A 22,189-nucleotide genomic window follows, 5' to 3' on the forward strand; every position below is an offset into this window, starting at 1 on the left:
TGCTTGAAGCCTTTAGCAACTAAGCGGGCTTTGTACCTGTCAATAGTATCATCAGATTTGTGCTTAACTTTATATACCCACTTACAGTCAATAATGTTAAGTCCTCTTTGAAACGGAACAAGATGCCATGTCTTATTTTTCATGAGAGCAAGATATTCAACATCCATGGCCTCTATCCACTTTGCATCACCAAAAGCCTCTTGCAGAGTGTCAGGTTCTCCTGTACTGCAGAAACCAGCCCAACGAATACAGCCGTCCTTATATTCTTTAGGGCGAAAAATACCACTTTTTGACCGTGTATGTGCTTGTGAAGGCGGTTGGGAAGGTTGGCGTGGCTGTGGCACAAAATTCGCAGAAGATCCAACGCCCACTGCAGCATCAGGGGCCGATCAATCCGTCTCGGATCGTGAATCCGCAGGAGCATCATGGACCGATGCGGCGGGTGAACCGGGGCGGCCCACTTCCGTTGATAGGCCGCCACTTGGCGAGCCACCAGGAGCGCACGCGGAATCGACCGCGTCCTCCACTCGGGGGCGCCCACCTGGCGAAGCGGGAGCCGTTCGCTCCTGGGCCGACCCGCATGAGGCGCGCTCCTGGGCCGACCTGCACGAGGCGCGAAGAGCAGTTTCCAGGGGCTCCCGCCGTGTCAGGGTGCCAGGTACAGATCCCGTGGCAAATTCGCTGCCATCCAGGGAAGCGCCGGATCCCGTGCGGGCAGGTGAGTCCGCCTGGCTTGCCGTGCCCTGATCTGCTGTGGCTATTTCATCCTGCATAAAATCATCTCCAAAAGCACTGTTTTCGAAACTGTGAGCATCAACAGTATTGGAAATTGACAAATGGTCATTACGCTCATTATTCCCATGATCTAAAGGAGTGAATGGATTGAGGAGATTTTGTGGTAATAGAAGGATTTCTGCTCGAAGTTGTGCGCCGGCATTAGGATGAAGATTTGAAAAAGGAAAAATGGATTCATCAAAAACAACATCTCTGGATATATAAACTCGACCAGTGGTGACATCAAGACACTTATACCCTTTATGAAGGCCACTATAGCCTAGAAAACACACTGTTTGGAACGAAATTGAAGTTTGTGTTGATTGTAGGGACGAAGATTGGGCCATACCGCACACCCAAAAATGCGTAAGAAAGAATAATTGGGTTTCTCATGTAGAAGTCGCTCCATGGGTGTTTGGAAATTAATGACCTTGCTAGGAAGTCTATTTATAAGATAGACAACGGTAAGAAAGGCTTCGTCCCAGAATTTAAGTGGCATGGATGCATGAGCAAGGAGTGATAGACCAACTTCAACTATATGACGATGCTTACGTTCAGCTGAACCATTTTGCTGATGAGCATGGGGACATGATACATGATGGGAAATACCAATACGGTTGAAAAAATTGTTCAACTTACGGTATTCACACACCCCCCCCCCCCCCCCCCCAATTCCCACCCCCCCCCCCCCCCCAGTCAGTTTGCAAAGCAAGGGTGTTTTTTTATCAAATAGACGTTCTACATGATGCTAAAAATCATGAAATTTCTGAAACACCTCAGATCTATTTTTGAGCACATAAATCCAAGTAAACTTACTGAAATCATCGACAAAGCTTACATAATATTTATTTCTGCTCACTGAAGGTGTAGCAGGACCCCATACATCGGAGAAAATAAGCTCTAAAGGAGCACTAGGCACACTCGTTGAACTAGGATACGGAAGTTGATGGCTTTTCGCCTTTTGACAGGCATCACAAACTGACTCGTTGTTTTTACTGGAGAAAGGGAGACGATTTTCCTTAAGAACTTTGTCGACCACCACATATGAGGGATGTCCTAGACGCCTATGCCACCGAGAGGAAGATGGTTTGCTTGCTGAAAAAGCTTGCCATCCATGAATTAACGGCTTGGACTGTAGGGGATAAAGGCCACCCCTACTCTGAGCGTGGAGTAGAACCTTGCATGTTACTTGGTCCTTAACAGAAATAAATTCAAGCCAAAACTCAATGTAAGTAAGATTGTCATGAGCAAGTTTGTGAGCTGAAATAAGATTTTTTTTGTTGCAGATGGAACATGTAGGACATTCTTAAGATGTAAAGGACGATCATGGGTATGAATTTGCGTTTGACCAATATGTTCTATTTCCATACCTGCTCCATTTGCTGCATGAACTTGCTCGTTGCCATGGTAGCGATCATGGACCGTGAGCTTGCTTAGCTAACCCGTAATGTGGTCGGTAGCTCCGGTGTCGACGTACCAATTGGTGTCAACACCATAGGAGTTTGTCATCATGTTCACCGTCATCTTCGGTGTTGCCGGTGGTGTGCGAAAACGTTTGTCATGCCTCTTCCAGCAGCGGTAAGCTTCGTGACCTTCACGACGACAATTTTGGCACTGCTCGTCAGAAGCATTGCCGCCGCCGCCTTGGTAGCCGCCGTCGCCGCCTTGGTAGCCGTCACCGCCTTGGTAGCTGCTGCCTCCTTGGTAGCCGCCGCCTCCTCCTTATTTTGGTGGCTTGTTCTGGTAGCCACCACCGTTGCTACTCCCGCGGCCATCATAGCCGCTGCGACCACCATAGCCGTTGTTCCCGTCGTTATTCCTGCGGTTGCCGCTGTTGGAGGGGCCACGCCCTCCTTTGTTAGCGAGGTTGGCAGAATAATATCCGCCATGAGCCAGGGCCTCGAGGCAACTCTCAGCCGCCAGAAGCTGCCCGTACAGGTCACCGAGAGAGATGGGGTCCCCTCGAGCAGTTGTGGCCGAGATTGCAGACACAAACGGGTTGTAGTCGTTGTCGAGTCCAGAAAGAATCTGCAAGATTAAATCATCATCATCAATCTTCTTACCAATTGCAACCATCTCATCAGCAATCCCCTTCATCTTCGTGAAGTAGGCCGATGCCGTCATCTCGCCCTTCTTTGTGTTGGAGAGTTGGCCGCAGAGCTGGATTGCTCGCGCCCGGGATTGGGATGAGTACATATCCGTGATTGCCTTCCAGAGAGGAGCCAAGGATGTGATGTCCGAGACCTACGCCAGGACCTCCTGTGAGAGAGATCCCATCACATACGCCAACACCTGTTGATCTTGATAGACCCATAGATCATACAGGGGATTGGCTACTTGCTCTAGGCCGCTCTTGTCAGCCTTCTAGACCTCGATGAATTCCAAGGGTGCGACGGTGGTGCCGTCCATGTAACCAAACAGGCGAGCGCCTCTGATTTGGGGAGGAACTTGGGCTTTCCAGAGAAGAAAATTTTCCCTGGTGAGGCGCTCGGTGACTTGCTGGCTAAAGGGATTGGAAGGCAGACTAGAGGAGGAAGACGACGCCATGGCTGGGGATGTGCGGGAAGAGGTTTTAGGCTCTGTATACCATGTAAATCTGGGTGGAAGAGTTTGCTGTATCGGCCAGCAGGGACTCGTACGTGTATATATGGATGATCAGGAGTACAGGAGGCGTACGTTGGTTTAAATTGACTTGGCTCGTAAGAAACTATACAGAGACGAAGCCATATCGATCCAACCTGACGTACATAATTACAATACGTAAATACAACAAGTCCTTGCCCTACACGTACAGGATTACAAGTATTCCAACATTTTCCTTGTTTTCTTCCTGGCCGAGGAGGCGGTATTCACATGAATTGACACATGTCATTCTGGAGCGCATGCCCGGAGAGCACGACCACGAGGCCTGGTCCTCCTTGGGGTGCCGCCGCATGACGACCTTCACCTTGATTTCGGCGCTCAACCGCATCTACGCACTTGTCCATCAGCACCGGCACCACTGGGAGAATGCCATCCCCGTGCCCTGGCCAGATGTCAACCTGTCGGGCATTTGAACCCAAATAGGGTCCCAGTGCTGCTGCAGCTGTTGCTGACCAGAGGTTCCGCGCGGGAGGCGGAAATCCGCCATTGTCATGCTCAGCTCCCGGCCGACCACCGCGACGCCCCAGCGTTCGCGGTGGACTCCGTGCATTGGGTCACGTTGTTCACCGACAATCACGACCAACGCTGCCGTTGTGCTTCGAGGGTGCGCCTCATGCACCATGCGCGCTCCAGCACCACAGCTGGTGGTGGAGGAGGAGGATGAGGAGGTTGTAGAGTCCTACGGAAGGGCCATCGAAGCCTTCGTGCTCTAGGAGCTCCCCAGCTGGCCGGCCTGGCTTGACCTGTCTCTGGCGTTGTCCGATTTGGTCAGAGTACAGGTTGTCGTGCCCTCGCCCGGGTTCGCGCCCGAGCCAGAGTAGTAGCCGTGGCCACTAGTGGGGCATTCGTGGTCGTGGACATCCATGTTCCCATGTGGGTGCACGCAGCTGACGCGATAGTAGAAGGAGGCGCACGATGCACCACTGCACGCACCGACACCGGTGGTAGTACCGTGGTCGTATCCTTGGCGGGTGCCGGTCTACGTTGACCTCACCGACAAGGATAATGGTGACGGCGCGACAGCCACTAGTCCTAGACTTTATTTATGTTTTTGATTAACATTTCTATGTTTAATTAATGGATGAAAGGACTTTTGATGGCACTTTATATATGTTTCTATTTTCAATAAAAGTCGGTCGCAATCTGAAATGCGTCACTATAGGCCGACGAACACTGCATTAATTGGAGTTGCCCTAACTAATAACTCAAGACTTTTTTGCGGTGGAGGGGCAGGCGCTAGCGTTTCTGTGTACAGTACCGCTTATAATTCGTGACCAGCGTTGGAGTTCAAGACTCTACGAACAAGCATCTGTGCGTTCGAGATGGCCACCGTATTGTAACTTATTACCAGAGGAACAACCTAGCATATAGTATTTCTTTTTGGGCAGTGATCTGCGCCGGCGCACCGGCCTAACGGTTGGGCCGGTCCAGCCCCAGCCGTCAGATCTGGTCCCCTGCATCGTCCGATCCGTTCCTCCCCCCACCTCCTTCTTCAACCTCCCGCATGGGAAAAGGACGGGCCTCCCTCGTGCGCGTCGATGCCCCAGCACGCGCCGACCGCCTCGCCTCGCCTCCTCACCGCCGGTCGCCCTCGCCGTCGGTCGCCTACGGTCGCCGCCCTCGCCGCTAGTCCCCCGCCCTCACCTATGTCGTCTTTGTGTGTTTTTGAAACCTCCATGGATGCAGCAGCGTGCGGCCATGGTTACGGCCAGTCGAGGTTGCAGCCCGCCGCGAGCCCGTAGCAGCTCGCCGGCGACCGGTTGCAGCATCCGCCCCCCCCCCCCCCCCCCCCCCCCCCCCCCCCCCCCCCCCCCCCCCCCCCCCCCCCCCGTGCTGGATCGAATTCACAGAAACCCACCACCGGCATCTGGCCGTCGTGAGAAAATGGATGTAGCAAAAACTGTGGATGGTAGCAAAAAACCACATGATTGAAGCAAAATTGTCACACAGACGTAGCAAAAAGAAAAATGCCTGTTCCAACACAAAAACAATGTAGCATATCTAGGTGATGGTTCCGGCATCACCACCAGCCGTGTCGTAGCTCGCCATGCGCCCATTGTAGCACCGCCACACAGCTTCATCTTCGCCGGCCGCTGTTGCTAGTTAGCCGTTTTCTGTTTGAAGCTTTTCTAGAAGCGGGTTGCAGCTTTTTGCGCTACGCGGTGGCCGACCTCGAGCTACCCCGTATCTAGTTGAAGCTTTTTCTAAAGCAGGATGCAGCTTTTTTGATTGCCGGATGTAGCATTTTTCAGTACTGGTTGCAGCTCTGATGCATGTCCATCGAAACTCATTCTTTCTCTGGTTCCAGCAAAATTGTCACCGTTCATAGCATTTGGCTTTGACGGTTGTAGCTCCTATGTGCACCGGTTGTAGCTCTGATGCATGTCCATCGAAACTTATTATTTCTCTTACGTCACGAGTTGCCCCACCGCGCAGCTTCCATCGCCGCCGCTCGCCATCATCAGTTCGCCGTTCCCTCGGTTGAAACTTTTCAAAAGACCTGTAGTAGCTATCTCGCGGCCGGTTGTAGCTTTTCAGTTTGCACGGTGGGCGCCCACAACTTTTGTGTCTATGTTTGAAGCTTTATTAGAAGCCGGTGGTAGCTTTCTTACACGACAGTTGTGGCATTTTTGGGTACTGTTTGCAGCTCCTCCTGCACCATTTGTATCCTCCGCTCTTTCTCTGGTTCCAGCAAAAAAAGGGTCAGTCGTAGCATTTTGTATCACTGGTTGCAGCTCCACCGCCATCGGTTTGATGGTTCCAGCAAAAAAGAAGCCGTTCGTAGCATTTTGTAGAACTGGTTCCAGCTCCGATGACTGCCGGTTGAAGCTCGTCTACAGGAAGGTGAGGGTTCGCAGGGGACTGGAGAGGGGAAAAAGGGGAGGGAGGAGGCATTGGTCGTCGACGTCTTCTCCGCCCCGCAATGGCTCGCCCCATGAGCAAGGCCTCGTTCATGCCGTTGTGCTGCGCGTGAGCTACAGAGATGAAGGAACCGAGCGGTCCAACGGCGTATACTGCGTGTCGTGAGGTAGAAGAGAGAGAAGATGAAAAAACGGTTCGTAGATGAGAGAGGTAGGCCCGAGCGACGCACGATCCAGATTGATCGCAAGGCCCGCGTGCGTCCGGCGCACCGGGTACGAAAGTTTCCCTTTCTTTTTACAACTCAACCTAGTACGTAGTAGCAAAAAAAAAAAAAATTTTGACAACTCAAACTAGCATTAATTAGGAACATCAACCCACCAAGAGACCATCCCTACCCCGACCGTGCTATGCGCACGCACCTTGAAATCTTCCTGTACCCGCACATGCGCACATCTCGTATGACGGGTGAGTAGAAAAAATTACAAAATCAATGTGTAGTGCGATCTTCTCCAGTTCTCCACGCCACCACCCGTTTCCCACGCCGCACAGAAAAACGGGGTCAATCTCCACATCGCTCGCTATCTTCTTGATCGCCATCGGCGGCGGCGGCACCACACACCCCCCACAAAACTAACGCAGCTTCTTCTCCTTCCCTCTCTTGCGGCGCGCTCGCGGGGCCGACATGTCCTCGGCGGCTCCGCTGCTCGAGCCCGCCGACGGCAAGGGCGGCGAGGCGAAGAGGCCCTGCGGCTGCCCGCCGGCGTGGCTGCGCCGCCTGATCGACACGGAGGAGGCGTGGGCGCAGCTGCAGTTCGCGGTGCCCATGGTCCTCACCAACATGTCCTACTACGGCATCCCGCTGGTGTCCGTCATGTTCTCCGGCCACCTCGGCGACGTCCACCTCGCCGGCGCCACGCTCGGCAACTCCTGGGCCACCGTCACCGGCTACGCCTTCGTGGTACGTGCTGCATGCTGCTACCACACACTCTTGATTTAATTCGTCCAAGTTCGGTTAGATCGCCTGCGTAGCTCTGCCGAAATTTTGAGACGGAGTACCGCGACGCGTATATGCAAGCTACCTGAAAATGCATTTCGATCAGCGGGTTTCAAAAGCTCCCTGGCGAGCACGGGGACACCGCGATGGACGGCAGCGAGGCGAGGGTTCAAGCCATGAACGGCACGGAGTTGGAGACCGACGATGTGGCAGCGGCTTCACCAGTGAGGGGAGGCCGGGGCTTAACCGTTGGGGTGTGGGGTGGGGTGGACTGCCGGCGCCAGAAAGAAAGGATGGTGGAGGGACGAGGGAGGGAGGGCCAGGGCGAAGCACCGCCGGCCGTTGGTGGAAACGGCGGCGCTTTTGGTGGGCGCTGCATCATAGATCGGAGCGGTGTGGAAAGAGGGCTAGATCAGGAGGAAGATGACACGGAGCCGCTCGATAAATATCGGACGTCCACATGAAATCAACTTTGTACTGAATTGTTTTTTAGGCGGAGAGAAGAGAAGAGAGTGGACTTGATGAGGTGACATCTTTAAAGATAGATATATGTTTTTTGCGTTCAGATAGATATATGTTTACTAGTTAACGTGGCACTAGCCCTAGCCGGAGCGATCAGATCAGATGAGATATTATCAACGCTCGTGCTAGATGGCCTGTTGACCTTACGTACAGTACCATATCATTTCAGCTCCACTCTCGTACTCCATTGATCTCACACTCCATTAGCAAGCAGTGATAAGGATTAAGGGCACACCAAATATATACGGCTGAACATTGGAATAATTAAGTAGTACTAGTGTAGTACAATTTGTTTGCTCGGAAAATGGAAGGGATGCTTCTTTTTTTGGTTTGCTCAGGAAATGAAACAAATCGATCGGCCACCATCTCTCCAAGTCTCAATCTACACGACCCAAAACCAGAAAACGCACAAGAAGCCAACATTTTCCTTGCTTTCTTCTTGGCCCAGGAGGCGCTAGCTATTCGCAGAAACTGTAGCTGTCTTACACACGCATTGAATTCGTGTAGCTGCCAACAAGAAACTGACACGCGGAGTTATACATCGTTTGCGTGGCCCGCAGAGGGAGACTGGGAGAGTTATAGATAGCCTATAGCTGCCGGGCATAGCTGGACTGACACAAACGTCGGTACGACTGTACTCCCTCCATTCCAAAATACTTCCTCCATTCCACAATATAGTACTTCCTCTATTCACGTGTTTCAACTTTGACCGTAAATTTAACTATCAAGATCGATTGCGACGGGAGCAAAAAATATATCAATGAATTCGTATTCGAAAGAAGTTTTTAATTATATAATTTTTTCTTCCGCCGCAGTTGGTCTTGTTGGTTAAATTTATGGTCAAAGTTGGACCTCGGAAAGCGCGAGTGTACTATATTTTGGAACGGAGGGTATAGTGCATCCGTGCTTCTCGAGGTCTAACTTTGACCATAAATTTAATCAACGAGACCAACTGCGGCGGGAGAAAAAATTATATAATTGAAAACTTCTTTCGAATACGAATTCACTGATATAATTTTTGCTCCCGCCGCAATCGGTCTTGCTAGTTAAATTTACGGTTAAAGTTGAAGCACGGAGATAAAGAAAGCACTACATTGTGGAATGGAGGAAGTATTCTGTTTCTGTGGGAGTCGATCGACGACGTGTCGTGTCTGCATGACTGCCGTGGCTCGGCTCGGCTGGTCCTCACGTACGCCATCCGGTCTGGCTGCATGAATGCGTGCGTGCATGGTCGACGTGTATGCACTGGAGTACATCACTACATGCGGAGACTAGGGGATCGAGCGAGGTCAAATAAATTCTGAAAAGTGGTAAACATATATACACAGGGGAGGCCGAGTCTTGAGCTAGGAAGGAAGGGGTCGTCTCGATCTGGTACAAAGCGAATATCTCCGTCTCCCTGGGAAACGGCGACGGTGTTCTCAAGCAATCAGTCACAAGTCTCACGACTCACGAGCCTCGATCCACCCACCCTTCTTGCGCTTGATGCGCTTAACCACTTGTTTGTCTAATTCGATGCCGTGCTGCAAGTAAAATAACCGATCAACTCCTGCTGGGTGACATGGTCAATGACGTAAATCAGCCAAGTTTCTCCAGAGTCGGGATCCAGGACTTTTCAGTACATGTGTGGCCACGAGTCCGCCGAATCATGGCCGCTGCGTCTGCCGATAGTGGGCGTGTGTTTTGCGGTAAACTAATGTGGGTTTCTAGAAATAGTGAATTTTCGTTTCGAGAGGTATGTACTTCCATCTGTCCGGATTATAGAGCGCTTTAAACTTTTTCTTATAAAACGAGGGCAAAAAGCTTTAACACTTATGAATGATTAAGAAGAGAGTTATAACTTATAAGATTATATGTCCGTTGCTCAAAGTTGATATACGAAACAAAAGACGACTACTCTTGCAGTAATTATTAATTCCATCATTCCATGTGTTTAGCCCCGGTGGTTGAGCGATCCTCGGCTTCTTTTCTAATCTTAGAAACAATGATATGCTAGATGCATTGAGAAATGGTTGCGGAAGTCGTACGCATTCCCTTCATTGCATATCTCCCATTAGACTAGCATGATAAGGATGATCATGGTTTACTCCGGCTGCCCCATGGGTGAGAGTGACTGCTGCGAACCACCACCCCGAGACCGAGCTGTAGTTGGCCGATTCTCAACATTAAAATAAATTGAGGCCAAGCCAATCCCAAACCATCTTCATTCTTCCCAATGCGGATGGAGAAACGGCACCTGAACATAATGTGGGTAAAATGGTGAATATAGAAAAAGCTACAGTAGAACACAGCGAACCAAGATGACTTAGGTGAAAAAGAAATTCAGGTGACTTACGAATAGACAGTCCCATTAAGTCCATAACTTGTTCTGCAGTTGTTCTAAAAAAAAGAACTTGTTCTGCTGTGGAACATTGTCGCATTGCATCCTACTTCCATTTACATCCTACTTCCATCCTTCCAAAATATAAGGTTTATTAGGTTTTTTCAAAATCAAACATCTGCATGTTTGATCGAGTTTAAAAAAAATGATATATCTATAATACCAAATTTGTATCATTAGGTCCATCATTAAAATTATTTTCATACTTTGTAGTATTGTGGATGTTGATATTTTATTTCATAATCTTGATCACATATATTTATATTTGATTTTTCACGAAAATTGATGCACTTTATATTCCGGAACAAAGGGGCTAACTCCTCAGAATTAATCCAACGGAGTAACTCATATGCAAAAAATGCTGAACATTTCAGACCGGCATGAGCGGCGCCCTGGAGACGCTATGCGGGCAGGCCTACGGGGCACGATTATACCGCATGCTAGGACTATACCTGCAGTCGTCGCTCATCATGTCGGCGGTGGTGTCTATGGTCATCGCCGTCCTGTGGCTGTTCACGGAGCCCCTGCTTCTGTGCCTGCGTCAAGAACCCGAGGTGTCCCGCGCCGCTGCGGTGTTCATTCGGTACCAGATCCCCGGTCTGTTCGCCTTCTCCTTCCTGCAGTGCCTTATACGGTACCTGCAGACACAGTCCATCGTCCTACCGCTCGTCGTCTGCTCCGTGGTGCCATTCATGCTGCACATTGCGCTGAACCACCTGCTGGTGAACGTGCTTGGGTTCGGCCTCATCGGCGCGTCTACCGCCATCTCCATCACCTTATGGTTCTCCTGCCTGATGCTGCTTGGGTACGTGATGCGGTCCAAGGAGTTTAGCGAGACATGGAAGGGCTTCTCCGCCGACGCGTTGAACTACGTGTTGCCGACGATCAAGCTCGCGACGCCCTCCGCCATCATGGTTTGGTCGGTAAATATATAGTTGGATATACAGATACCATTGTCAGCCACATGTTGTTTTTTCTCATTATTGATTTTGAGTTTGTTGAATGCATGCAGCTTGGAGTATTGGGCATTTGAGCTTCTGGTTCTTATCGCGGGATTGCTACCAAATTCCACAGTGAGCACGTCGTTGATCGCCATGTGGTAAGTTCATTCTCGAATACTGTCTGTCCGATGGAGCTTCAGAAGCATTGTTCCATCATGTTGACTTCTTCAACTTGTAAATGCAGCTCAAGCACGGAGGCGATTGCCTACATGATCACCTACGGATTCAGTGCCGCTGTAAGGTATGTACGATCTCAGGTTCTTCATTTAATTTGACGCTGTAATTAAGCACAACGACCTGTTGTTTCATTAACTGTTTGCACCTTTTGCAGCACCCGGGTGTCGAATGAGATCGGAGCCGGGAACGTGGATATGGCGAAGAATGCGGTCGCGGTGACGCTTAAGTTGTCGGTGTTCCTCGCTTTCTCCTTCATCCTGCTGCTGGGCTTTGGCCACGGCCTTTGGGCGAGACTCTTCAGCGGGAGCAAGGTGATTGTGGCAGAATTCGCAGCCATCACCCCGCTCTTGATGATCTCGATTGTGCTCGACTCCGCGCAGGGCGTACTGTCAGGTGCGGCAGCTACCTAAACCAATCTCCAAGAATCACTTACCTGCACTACTGAACAGATAGATAATTTCGTAGTACCACGTACTGGAATGCCGCTGTTAGTGCGCGCTAAACGATTCCGCAAATTAACAATCGAATAAATTGGCATGTGCAGGGGTGGCGAGGGGCTGCGGATGGCAGCACCTGGCGGCGATGACGAACCTTGTGGCGTTCTACTTCATCGGCATGCCGTTGGCCATGCTCTTTGCCTTCAAGCTCAATTTCTACACCACGGTAATTACCCTACTGAGAGCTCTCACCCTTGCCACTGCGGAATGTGGATAGCAAGCAGCTCGAACTCCATTCTTTCTGAAATATAATTAATGAGATGGAACACTCAACAGACCATGTACTTTGTTTGCAGGGTTTATGGTCGGGTCTGATCTGCGGGCTTACTTGCCAGACCAGCACGCTGGTGGTGATCACCGCCCGCACGAAATGGTCCAAGATCGTGGATGCGATGCAGCAAGAGAAGGCCAACTATATTGCTTGATCGATAAATATCGTTCATGGCTTGCACCTGTTGTAGGGGGTTTTGTGAGATGGCCAGGGCGTACGATGTTTGAACAGAAAGCTAGCTTTTTGACCGTGTACTTTCAGGGAACATATGTCTCAGAAATAGAAAGATGTACCCTAAAAAAACAGAAAATCGATCCTGTAATGGCAATTAACCAGAGAGTGCAGGAGAAACGTACATACCGGGACGTGGATGTTTCATCCTCCCAACCGAACCCATGGATGTTCATATTTTCAAGGACGCAAATATATCAAGGCCGTCAATGCGAAGTTGTTAGCGTTGAGGCCCTGCGCGCAAAGTATCGAGCGCGAAACCGCAAATGCCACTTCTCACCTACAGGGCGGGGCTACTGGGCACGCCCAATACTGTAGCTGCACGCCAGTTTTTTTCCTGTGGTTTCTTATTAGTTTTTTCACTGTGTTTGCATCGGTGTTCTTTGGGTTTTCTTCAGTTTTTCTTTAGTTTCCTTTTTTTCCGGCTTCTTTGTTTTTATTCTTTTTTTACTTTATTTTCTCCAACACATGTCTAATTTATTCAAATGTGTTCTACATTTTTCATATACATCAGAAACTTTTTTTATACAACTTAAAAAAATTCAAATACATGATTAATATTTTTATATATGTGTTAAATCTTTTCAAATAACTGTTGAAACATTTTCTCGAATGATACAAAACATTTTTTAGGCTATGCAAACATTTCTTTACATTGTACAATCTTTTTTGACGTCACAAACATATTTTTTGAAATGCATGCTTTATGAAAATGCAACATACTTTTTTGAATGGTACTAAACAATATTTGTAAATTGTATGAATATTTTTAAAAATTTCACTTACATTGTTTTCAATGGTACAATTTTTTAAAAAAAGTTCTTTCATAATATATGAATTTATTATTTTTGTAAATATAAACAAAGTAAAGAAACAACATGCGTGAAGTCAACATGACGAAACCATATGCTACTGGGCTGGCCACTTTCGGTTCCTGTAGGTGAGCTCGGCTTCTGTCTCGCTAAAGGAGACTTCTTGCTTGAATGGAATTATTTTATTCGTTTAGCTGGAGTTGGTGGAACCTTAGGTGGTTCTCGGAAGACGAAATCAACAAAAATATTCTGAAGTCGGAACTAAAAGGAATGTATAAGCCAATGCTTCCATAGATTTGATCGTGGTTTATTTACAATTATAACTTCCACAACTATTCATTTATCAGTTGGGATAATTTCCCATATAAAGAAATAAAAAAACTCAAAGAAAGGATGGGGGGTATTTCCCATGTCAAAAAGAAAAAGAGGTGAATGATACCATAACAATGTGTATCGGACTGCTTGTTTCCTTGTAGTTGGACATATAGACTTGCTCGCGGATAACATCCCGCATAGCTAGGGAAGCAGGCTCGTGCATCGTCATGGACATATAGACTACCACAGCCACCTTGATGAGGAGGAAGATGCATTGGAAGAAGACAACTACGACAATGACTAAGACTAATATATATTTGGGTATAAATATTGATCTTTTTTTCTTCGGGTTTCTTTGTATTTCTTCTTTTTTTACTTTCTTTTCTCCAACACATGTCTAATTTATTCAAATGCGTTACATTTTTCATATACATCAGAAACTTTTTTTATACAAGTTCAACATTTTTTCAAATACATGATTAACATTTTTTTATATATGTGTTCAATATTTTCAAATAAACGTTGAAACATTTTCTCGAATGATACAAAACAATTTTTAGGCTATGCGAACATTTGTTTACATTGTATAAACTTTTTTAACCTCAAAATATTTTTTTGAAATGCATGCTTTATTAAAATGCAACGTATTTTTCTGAATGGTACCAAAAACATTTTAAATTGTATGAATATTTTTAAAAATTTCACTTACATTCTTTTCAATGGTACACATATTTTCTAAAAGTTGAGCTAACATTGTTTTAGCTACATGGATATTTTTTAATGTGCAATGAAGTAACTAATTTTTCATAATATATGAATTCATTATTTTTGTAACTATAAACAAAGTAAAAAAACGATATGTGTGAAGTCAACATGACGAAACCATATGGCTACTGGGTTGGCCACTTTCGGTTCCTGTAGGTGAGCTTGGCTTCTGTCTCGCTAAACGAGACTTCTTGCTTGAATGGAATTGTTTTATTCTTTTAGCTGGAGTTGGTGGGACCTTAGGTGGTTCTCCAAAGAAGATATAAAAAAATTTATTCTGAAGTCGGAACTAAAAGGAACGCATAAGCCATTGCTTCCATAGATTTGATCGTGGTTTATTTAAAATTATAACTTCTTCACCTATTCATTTATCATTTAGGATAGTTTCCCATATAAAGAAATGGAAAAACTCAAAGAAAGGATGGGGGATATTTCCTATGTCAAGAGAGAGAGAGAGAGGTGAATGATACCATAACAATGTGTATCAGACTGCTTGTTTCCTTGTAGTTGGACATATAGACTTGCTTGCGGATAACATCTCACGTAACTAGGCAAGCAGGCCCGTGCATCGTCATGGGCTCTCACACTAGTAGGATGTTTATCCTTTCGATTTCTTGCTTTCCAAATTAACATAATGTAAAAAAAGTTACTACAATTATACCATGGCAAAAACAATAATCCAAAGTAGCTGCTTAAAGAAAGACCTTCCTATTCCTCGAGAATGCCAAAGTTACACTAGTGCCATGGATGTGTCCATGGAGACACGGCAACTGTCTGCGAGGAGTGACATTTGCATTAGCCTCTGAAGATGAAGCTGCTAGGTTTGGCGCCCCTTGAGAGGACAATTGGGAGGAAGCGTTAGAGGGTATTGGGGATTTAAGGAGAGTGTAAGATGCACATGTTTCCTACACTCGCATGCTATTCACCGGAGAAAGAAAGCCTTCATCTCTTATCTCAAGATTAATTGCTCACTTACATCTGATCATGACGAGAAGGCTACATCGGTGTATCCCTTAATCTTTGATATGCTGGGTTCATCACCAAATTACCTCCCAGTCCCCATTTTCAACCTACATCATCTTGAGGTGGGATTCTCAGAGAAGGAGGTGTGTAATGTGGTTAAAACGCAACAGATGGACAAGGTGATGGGACCTGATGGTTTCTCGGCGAGGTTTTATTTCACATGTTGGCATCTCATCTGAGAGGATATAGACACAAATTTCTGAATGTAAGGTGCAAAGAATAAGAATCGGAGTGCTCAGTGAAGACACGGATATTTTAATACCCTAGTTCAATTTGGTGGCACATTTTACGTATGGATTAGAGAGGTCGAGCCACAACTCTGAGGACACACAAGTTTCCGCCTTCTTATCCTTGAGATAAGTTCCTTGGAACTCACCCAATTACTCGGGGTCGATATTGCGATGATCTTCAGACCATCAAAAAATCATTCTTCAGCCGTTGTACACTGGAAGCTATGAATGACTCCTAACTTTCTAGAAGATGCATAGTCTTCAAGAGGAACAAGTCTCAGTAGACTAAGATCAACTTCTTTGTGATGCTCAATCTCTTTGCTTTACTATTTGGATGGTTTTTCCTCACTTAGATATCTCAAAATTAGTGCGGGCAGGGATGCTCTTTGCGTAACACTGGGCAGAAATTTCTCTCGAGCAATCTCCTGCTATCTGCGGGGTTAGGTTTCTATTTATAGTTGCATCTCATGGTTGGCTAGCGATATGACTGTTGGACAGGGGGCTCACACCAACATGTTGTTGCGAGCTGTCATAATAGTAAAAATTTTGAACTCTCATATTCACCGGTTCCTTAAAACTTAGGACAACCTCAACAACAACTTTCCTAACTCCTTAGCGAGTAAGTCGAACTCAGGTGTTTCAAAGTATCACCTTCAACACAAAGAGCTCAAAGACTTTTTCTGAAAGGAGATTCACATCTCTTCGCTCAGTAGCATAGATAGGTTTGATTGATCACACTCAAATACTTTCTATCTTGCTTCACTTTCACCCCCCTAATAGTACGGTTTTTCCTACGACTCAAAAAACTAACAAAGAATCACTATTCTTCAAAATTCAATTCTTTAGAGGGCACTATGAATTGTTAAATGTTATCAGAACATTTTTAGGGGTCATAACCCACTATTTTAACCAAATCATCGGGGACTTCACCTATGTGTACTCACGAACACATTAGTCCCTTGACAATTTTATCGTTAATCATCCAAAACCCACAAGGGGCACTAGATGCACTTACACTTTGTCTTTTTCTGTGGACACAAAATCATTGAGATGAACCCTTTTACTCCTTTTGGGTCATCTTTTCACTTCTTCTGTTTTGACTTGGTAGCATCCATCTAATGTGAATCTTCAACCCGCGTACAAATACTCAAGCTATCTAGCCTAGTAAATCAAGTTCTCCAGATTGCTCTCCTCCTCCCGCGACGTGCGTCACGGGAGAAACCCTAGCGCCCCGCCTCCGGGACCTCCTCCTCCCCTTCTCCCCTCCCTGGCCGCTGCCTGCGAGCTCAGTCAGGCGAAGCCTGGTCGGTTCCGGCGATGGGGGGGGGCATCTACCCCTCTCCGTGTGGTCGCTGTGGCGCGGGACGGCGTGGCCGGCGGAGGCGCGACGGCGTGGCATCCGGACGCGGGGCGGCGGAGGTGGCTGCGGTGTTGATGGCGGCTGCGTTTGGGCATGGCCTGATCCGGTGGCAGCTGCGCCACAGGTGGCGCGGGCTCAGCGGCGGCCTGGGTAGCTCGGCGCGCGCGGGAGCTCGGTCGGCGGCGGCTTGGGTCGCCGTTGCACCTCATCGTCTGGCTATGTGGATGCTGGTGGTGGATGGCGGCCGCTGGTGAGGTCTTCTCCAGCCGCGATGCCGGTCTGAGTGCGGCTCCAATCCAACCCATGTTGAGCTTGCACATGTCGCGGCATAGAGCTGGATCTTTCCTAGTGATGGCCACCGTTTAGGGTTGGATCCGAGGTCGGGAGGGCCACTTAACCATCCTTGCCTCCCGTCAGGTGGCGCACCGGGGAGCTCGTCCTTGCGCGACCTGGCAGGACGGGGCGGTGGCAGCCGAGTGCGGCAGGCCGGGGGGGGGGGGGGGGGGGGGGGGGGGCTTGGACCTGGGGGCCGTCCAGGGGCACGGGTGTAGGTGCCTTCCCGCTTGTCTCTTTGCCGGTCATGGCTTAAAGCTTTGGTTGGGGATGGTGTCGGGGCGGCGGCCGTGGAGTTGATCGTGGTTTATTTAAAATTATAACTTCAACACCTATTCGTTTATCATTTGGGATAGTTTCCCCTATAAAGAAATGAAAAAACTCAAAGAAAGGATGGAGGATATTTCCCATGTCAAAAAAAGAGAGAGAGAGGTGAATGTTACCATAACAATGTGTATCAGACTGTTTGTTTCCTTGTAGTTGGACATATAGACTTGCTCACGGATAACAGCCCGCGTAGCTAGGCAAGCAGGCCCATGCATCGTCATGGGCTCTCACACAAGTAGGATGTTTCTCCTTTCGATTTCTTGCTTTCCTAATTAACATAATGTAAAAAAAGTTACTACAATTATACCATGGCAAAAACAATAATCAAAAGTAGCTGCTTAAAGAAAGACCTTCCTATTCCTCAAGAATGCCAAAGTTACACTAGTGCCATGGATGTGTCCATGGAGACACGGCAACTGTCTGCGAGGAGTGACATTTGCATTAGCCTCTGAAGATGAAGCTGCTAGGTTTGGCGCCCCTTGAGAGGACAATTGGGAGGAAGCGTTAGAGGGTATTGGGGATTTAAGGAGAGTGTAAGATGCACATGTTTCCTACACTTGCATGCTATTCACCGGAGAAAGAAAGCCTTCATCTCTTATCTCAAGATTAATTGCTCACTTACATCTGATCATGACAAGAAGGCTACACCGGTGTATTCCTTAATCTTTGATATGTTGGGTTCATCACCAAATTACCTCCAAGTCCCCATTTTCAACCTACATCATCTTGAGGTGGGATTCTCGGAGGAGGAGGTGTGTAATGTGGTTAAAACACAACAGATGGACAAGGTGATGGGACCTGATGGTTTCTCGGCGAGGTTTTATTTCACATGCTAGCATCTCATCCGAGAGGATATAGACACAAATTTCTGAATGTAAGGTGCAAAGAATAAGAATCAGAGTGCTCAGTGAAGACACAAATATTTCAATCCCCCAGTTCAATTTGTTGGCACATTTTACATATGGATTAGAGAGGTCGAGCCACAACTCTGAGGACACACAAGTCTCCGCCTTCTTATCCTTGAGATAAGTTCCTTGGAACTCACCCAATTACTCGGGGTAGATATTGCGATGATCTTCAGACCATCAAAAAATCATTTTTCGGCCGTTGCACACTGGAAGCTATGAATGACTCCTAACTGTCTAGAAGATGCATAGTCTTCAAGAGGAACAAGTCTCATTAGACTTAGATCAACTTCTTTGTGATGCTCAATCACTTTGCTTTACGATTTGGATGGTTTTTCCTCACTTAGATATCTCAAAATTAGTGCGGGCATGGATGCTCTTTGCGTAACATTGGGCAGAAATTTCTCTCGAGCAATCTCCCGCTATCTGTGGGGTTAGGTTTCTATTTATAGTTGCATCTCATAGTTGGCTAGCGATATGACTGTTGGACAGGGGGCTCCCACCAACATGTTGTTGCGAGCTGTCATAATAGTAAAAAAATTTGAACTCTCATATTCACCGGTTCCTTAAAACTTAGGACAACCTCAACAACAACTTTCCTAACTCCTTAGCAAGGAAGTCGAACTCAGGTGTTTCAAAGTATCACCTGCAACACAAGAGCTCGAAGACTTTTTCTAAAAGGAGATTCACATCTCTTCGCTCAGTAGCATAGTTAGGTTTGATTGATCACACTCAAAGACTTTCTATCTTGCTTCACTTTCACCCCCCTAATAGTACGGTTTTTCCTACGACTCAAAAAAAACTAACAAAGAATCACTATTCTTCAAACTTCAATTCTTTAGAGGGCACTATGAATTGTTAAATGTTATCAGAACATTTTTAGGGGTCATAACCCACTATTTTAACCAAATCATCGGGGACTTCACCTATGTGTACTCACGAACACATTAGTCCCTTGACAATTTTATCGTTAATCATCCAAAACCCACAAGGGGCACTAGATGCACTTACACTTTGTCTTTTTCTGTGGACACCAAATCATTGAGATGAACCCTTTTACTCCTTTTGGGTCATCTTTTCACTTCTTCTGTTTTGACTTGGTAGCATCCATCTAATGTGAATCTTCAACCCGTGTACAAATACTCAAGCTATCTAGCCTAGTAAATCAAGTTCTCCAGATTGCTCTCCTCCTCCCGCGACGTGCGTCACGGGAGAAACCCTAGCGCCCCGCCTCCGGGACCTCCTCCTCCCCTTCTCCCCTCCCTGGCCGCTGCCTGCGAGCTCAGGCAGGCGAAGCCTGGTCAGTTCCAGCGGTGGGGGGGGGCATCTTCCCCTCTCCGTGTGGTCGCGTGTGGCGCGGGACGGCGTGGCCGGCGGAGGCGCGGCGGCATGGCATCCGGACGCGGGGCGGCCGAGGTGGCTGCGGTGTTGCTGGCGGCTGCATTTGGGCATGCCCTGATCCGGTGGCAGCTGCGCCACAGGTGGCGCGGGCTTAGCGGCGGCCTGGGTGGCTCGGCGAGCGCGGGAGCTCGGCCGCCGACGGCTCGGGTTGCCGTTGCACCTCGTCGTCTGGCTGTGTGGATGCTGGTGGTGGATGGCGGCCGCTGGTGAGGTCTTCTCCAGCCGCGACGGCGGTCTGAGTGCGGCTCCAATCCAACCCATGTTGAGCTTGCACATGTCGCGGCATAGAGCTGGACCTTTCCCAGTGATGGCCACCGTTGAGGGTTGGATCCGAGGTCGGGAGGGCCACAGAACCATCCTTGCCTCCCGTCAGGTGGCGCACCGAGGAGCTCGTCCTTGCACGACCTGGTAGGACGGGGCTGTGCCAGCCGAGTGCGGCCGTCCCGGGGGTGGGCCTCGGACCTGGGGGTCATCCAGGGGCACAGAAGGAGGTGCCTTCCCGCTCATCTCTTTGCCGGTCATGGCTGCAAACTTTGGTTGGGGATGGTGTCGGGGCGGCGGCAGTGGAGGTGGGAGGCATGGGCTCATGGGCGGAGCTCAAGGCTTGGGTGTGAGCTGGCTGCCATGACTGTGCGGGCGGTGTGTGGTCAGGGTGCGACAACCGGAGGGGTGGGTGCGGTGGGCCTGGCTTGATGTGACTCACCTCGATGGCTTTGAGGATTTCCCGGGGTGAAAACCTGCTTTGGCTCTGCCAAGCCGACGGCGATGGCGCCTATGGGTGTCGCCTCCTTTTTGAAGGCGTCGTCGCGGTTCCTCTACATGCTCTGATTGCTCCGAGGGAAACCTTGATCGTGGGATCGGGCGGTGGCGATACGCCTGTGTCATACCCTTCTTGAAGGCACCGCCTTGAAGTGTTCGGCTTGTCATGCACATCTTTCTCTCTTCGCAGTGACTCGCTCACGGTTGAGCTCTTCGGAGACTCCAAGTGGTGCTCTCTCTGCCTACATGTAGTTGCTTGGAGTGGATGGGGTGATCCAGCTGTTCTTATACACCCTTGTATCTTTACCTTGAATGTGTGTTGTGAGTGTGAGTTGTATGTGTCGTTTGTATAATGATCCTTTATAAAGTGGGACGCGAGTCTTTTTGGGTAAATCAAGTTCTCCTGATGCTGAAATTCCAATGACATAGCTTTATTCTACTGTCTTCTCGAATTGCCTACTTCATAATTTGTCCATGCAAAGCATATCATTGCGTTCATATGCGAATGTGTTTAATATATATTTTGTTACATATAATACTAGCGAGTTAAATTGATGCACCGGAACGGAGGAGCAGTTATTTTCGTTCGTGTTACACGCCGACCGAGAGTTGCGAGCTGTCATTTGCTCGAAGCAAACAAGTCGACCTTTGCGAGCCAAAAGATGTATCCGATGAGTTTCCCATATAAGAAAATTCCTTATTTAACACTGTCTTAAAATCTGTTTTCTTATTTGACACTGAAAAAAATTTTCTTCCTTATTTGACACTAGTTATAAATTTTATTCCCGTTCATTTTAAACCTAAATGACACTTAAAAAGACGATTTTGCCCCTCATGCGGTATGTGTGTGCGCATGTGTGCTGGTGCGTGTGTGGGTGCACGCACACTGTGCTACTGCTGCATGTGTGTATGTGCATGTGGGCTGCTGCGTGTGTGTTTGCTTCTGCGTGTGTGTGCTGTTGCGTGTCTATGTGCTTCCTACGTGTGTGCTGCTGCTGTGTGTGTACTGCGTGCGTGTGTTGCTGCATGTGTGTTGCTGCGCGCGCACGTGCGCGCGTGCGTGTTGTTGCGTGTGTGTTGGTGCATGTGTATGTGTTGCTGCGTGTGTGCTCTTGCCCTCGCACTGATGCTGTGTGTGTGCGCTATTACCCCACACACATACCACATGAGAGGCATAAGAGTTTTTTTAGTGTCATTTAGGCTTAAAATGGGTCGAAATATTATATAAGGAATAAAATTTAGAAGTTGTGTTAAATAAGGAAGAAAAACTTTTCAATATCAAACAAGAAGCAGATTTTAAGATAATGTCAAATAAGGAATTTTCTCTTCCCAGATTGTCTTCTTCCCGGACGAAAGATAGCTGTCATCCTCTCCCCTGTGTGTCATCACTTCTGCTTCCAGAAGGAGCTGAGACGTGGCAACCCGGCCGCGCACAGCGCCTGCACACGTCCGGCCTCGCTTCATGGGCTAGTCACCAGTCACCGCCACCCGCCCCACCGCGAGCACACGTATCGCCCTACCGTGGCACACACCGAGATCCATCCGACCCGACCGACGATCCTTATCCCTCGCCGCAAACGGCTTTATAAAATGGTGCCTCGTGCTGC

The 22,189-nt window shown here is 48.2% G+C and overlaps 1 protein-coding gene and 1 pseudogene across 1 annotated transcript; one reads left to right on the forward strand and one right to left on the reverse strand.

The window, feature by feature from the left end:
- Positions 1 to 2,684: 2,684 nt before the first annotated feature.
- On the reverse strand, positions 2,685 to 2,832 carry LOC125517774 (annotated as a pseudogene).
- A 3,960-nt stretch (positions 2,833 to 6,792) lies between these two features.
- On the forward strand, positions 6,793 to 12,478 carry LOC125515055 (protein DETOXIFICATION 19-like). Its single transcript, XM_048680475.1, has 7 exons — positions 6,793 to 7,237; positions 10,550 to 11,094; positions 11,188 to 11,274; positions 11,361 to 11,417; positions 11,508 to 11,746; positions 11,898 to 12,016; positions 12,147 to 12,478. Exons 1-7 carry the CDS (start codon positions 6,962 to 6,964, stop codon positions 12,273 to 12,275), a joined length of 1,452 nt encoding a protein of 483 aa, XP_048536432.1. The 5' UTR covers positions 6,793 to 6,961; the 3' UTR covers positions 12,276 to 12,478.
- Positions 12,479 to 22,189: the final 9,711 nt, after the last annotated feature.

The sequence above is a fragment of the Triticum urartu genome, chromosome 6 (assembly GCF_003073215.2).
Source record: "Triticum urartu cultivar G1812 chromosome 6, Tu2.1, whole genome shotgun sequence".
In the NCBI taxonomy this organism is placed as follows: Eukaryota; Viridiplantae; Streptophyta; class Magnoliopsida; order Poales; family Poaceae; genus Triticum; species Triticum urartu.

Bases quoted from the DNA above. Each gene is read 5' to 3' on its own strand.
- LOC125515055 (XM_048680475.1), top strand. From the start codon at position 6,962: ATGTCCTCGGCGGCTCCGCTGCTCGAGCCCGCCGACGGCAAGGGCGGC. The intron at 11,418-11,507 runs GTATGTACGATC...CACCTTTTGCAG, and splicing joins GGATTCAGTGCCGCTGTAAG to CACCCGGGTGTCGAATGAGA. The intron at 12,017-12,146 runs GTAATTACCCTA...CTTTGTTTGCAG, and splicing joins AGCTCAATTTCTACACCACG to GGTTTATGGTCGGGTCTGAT.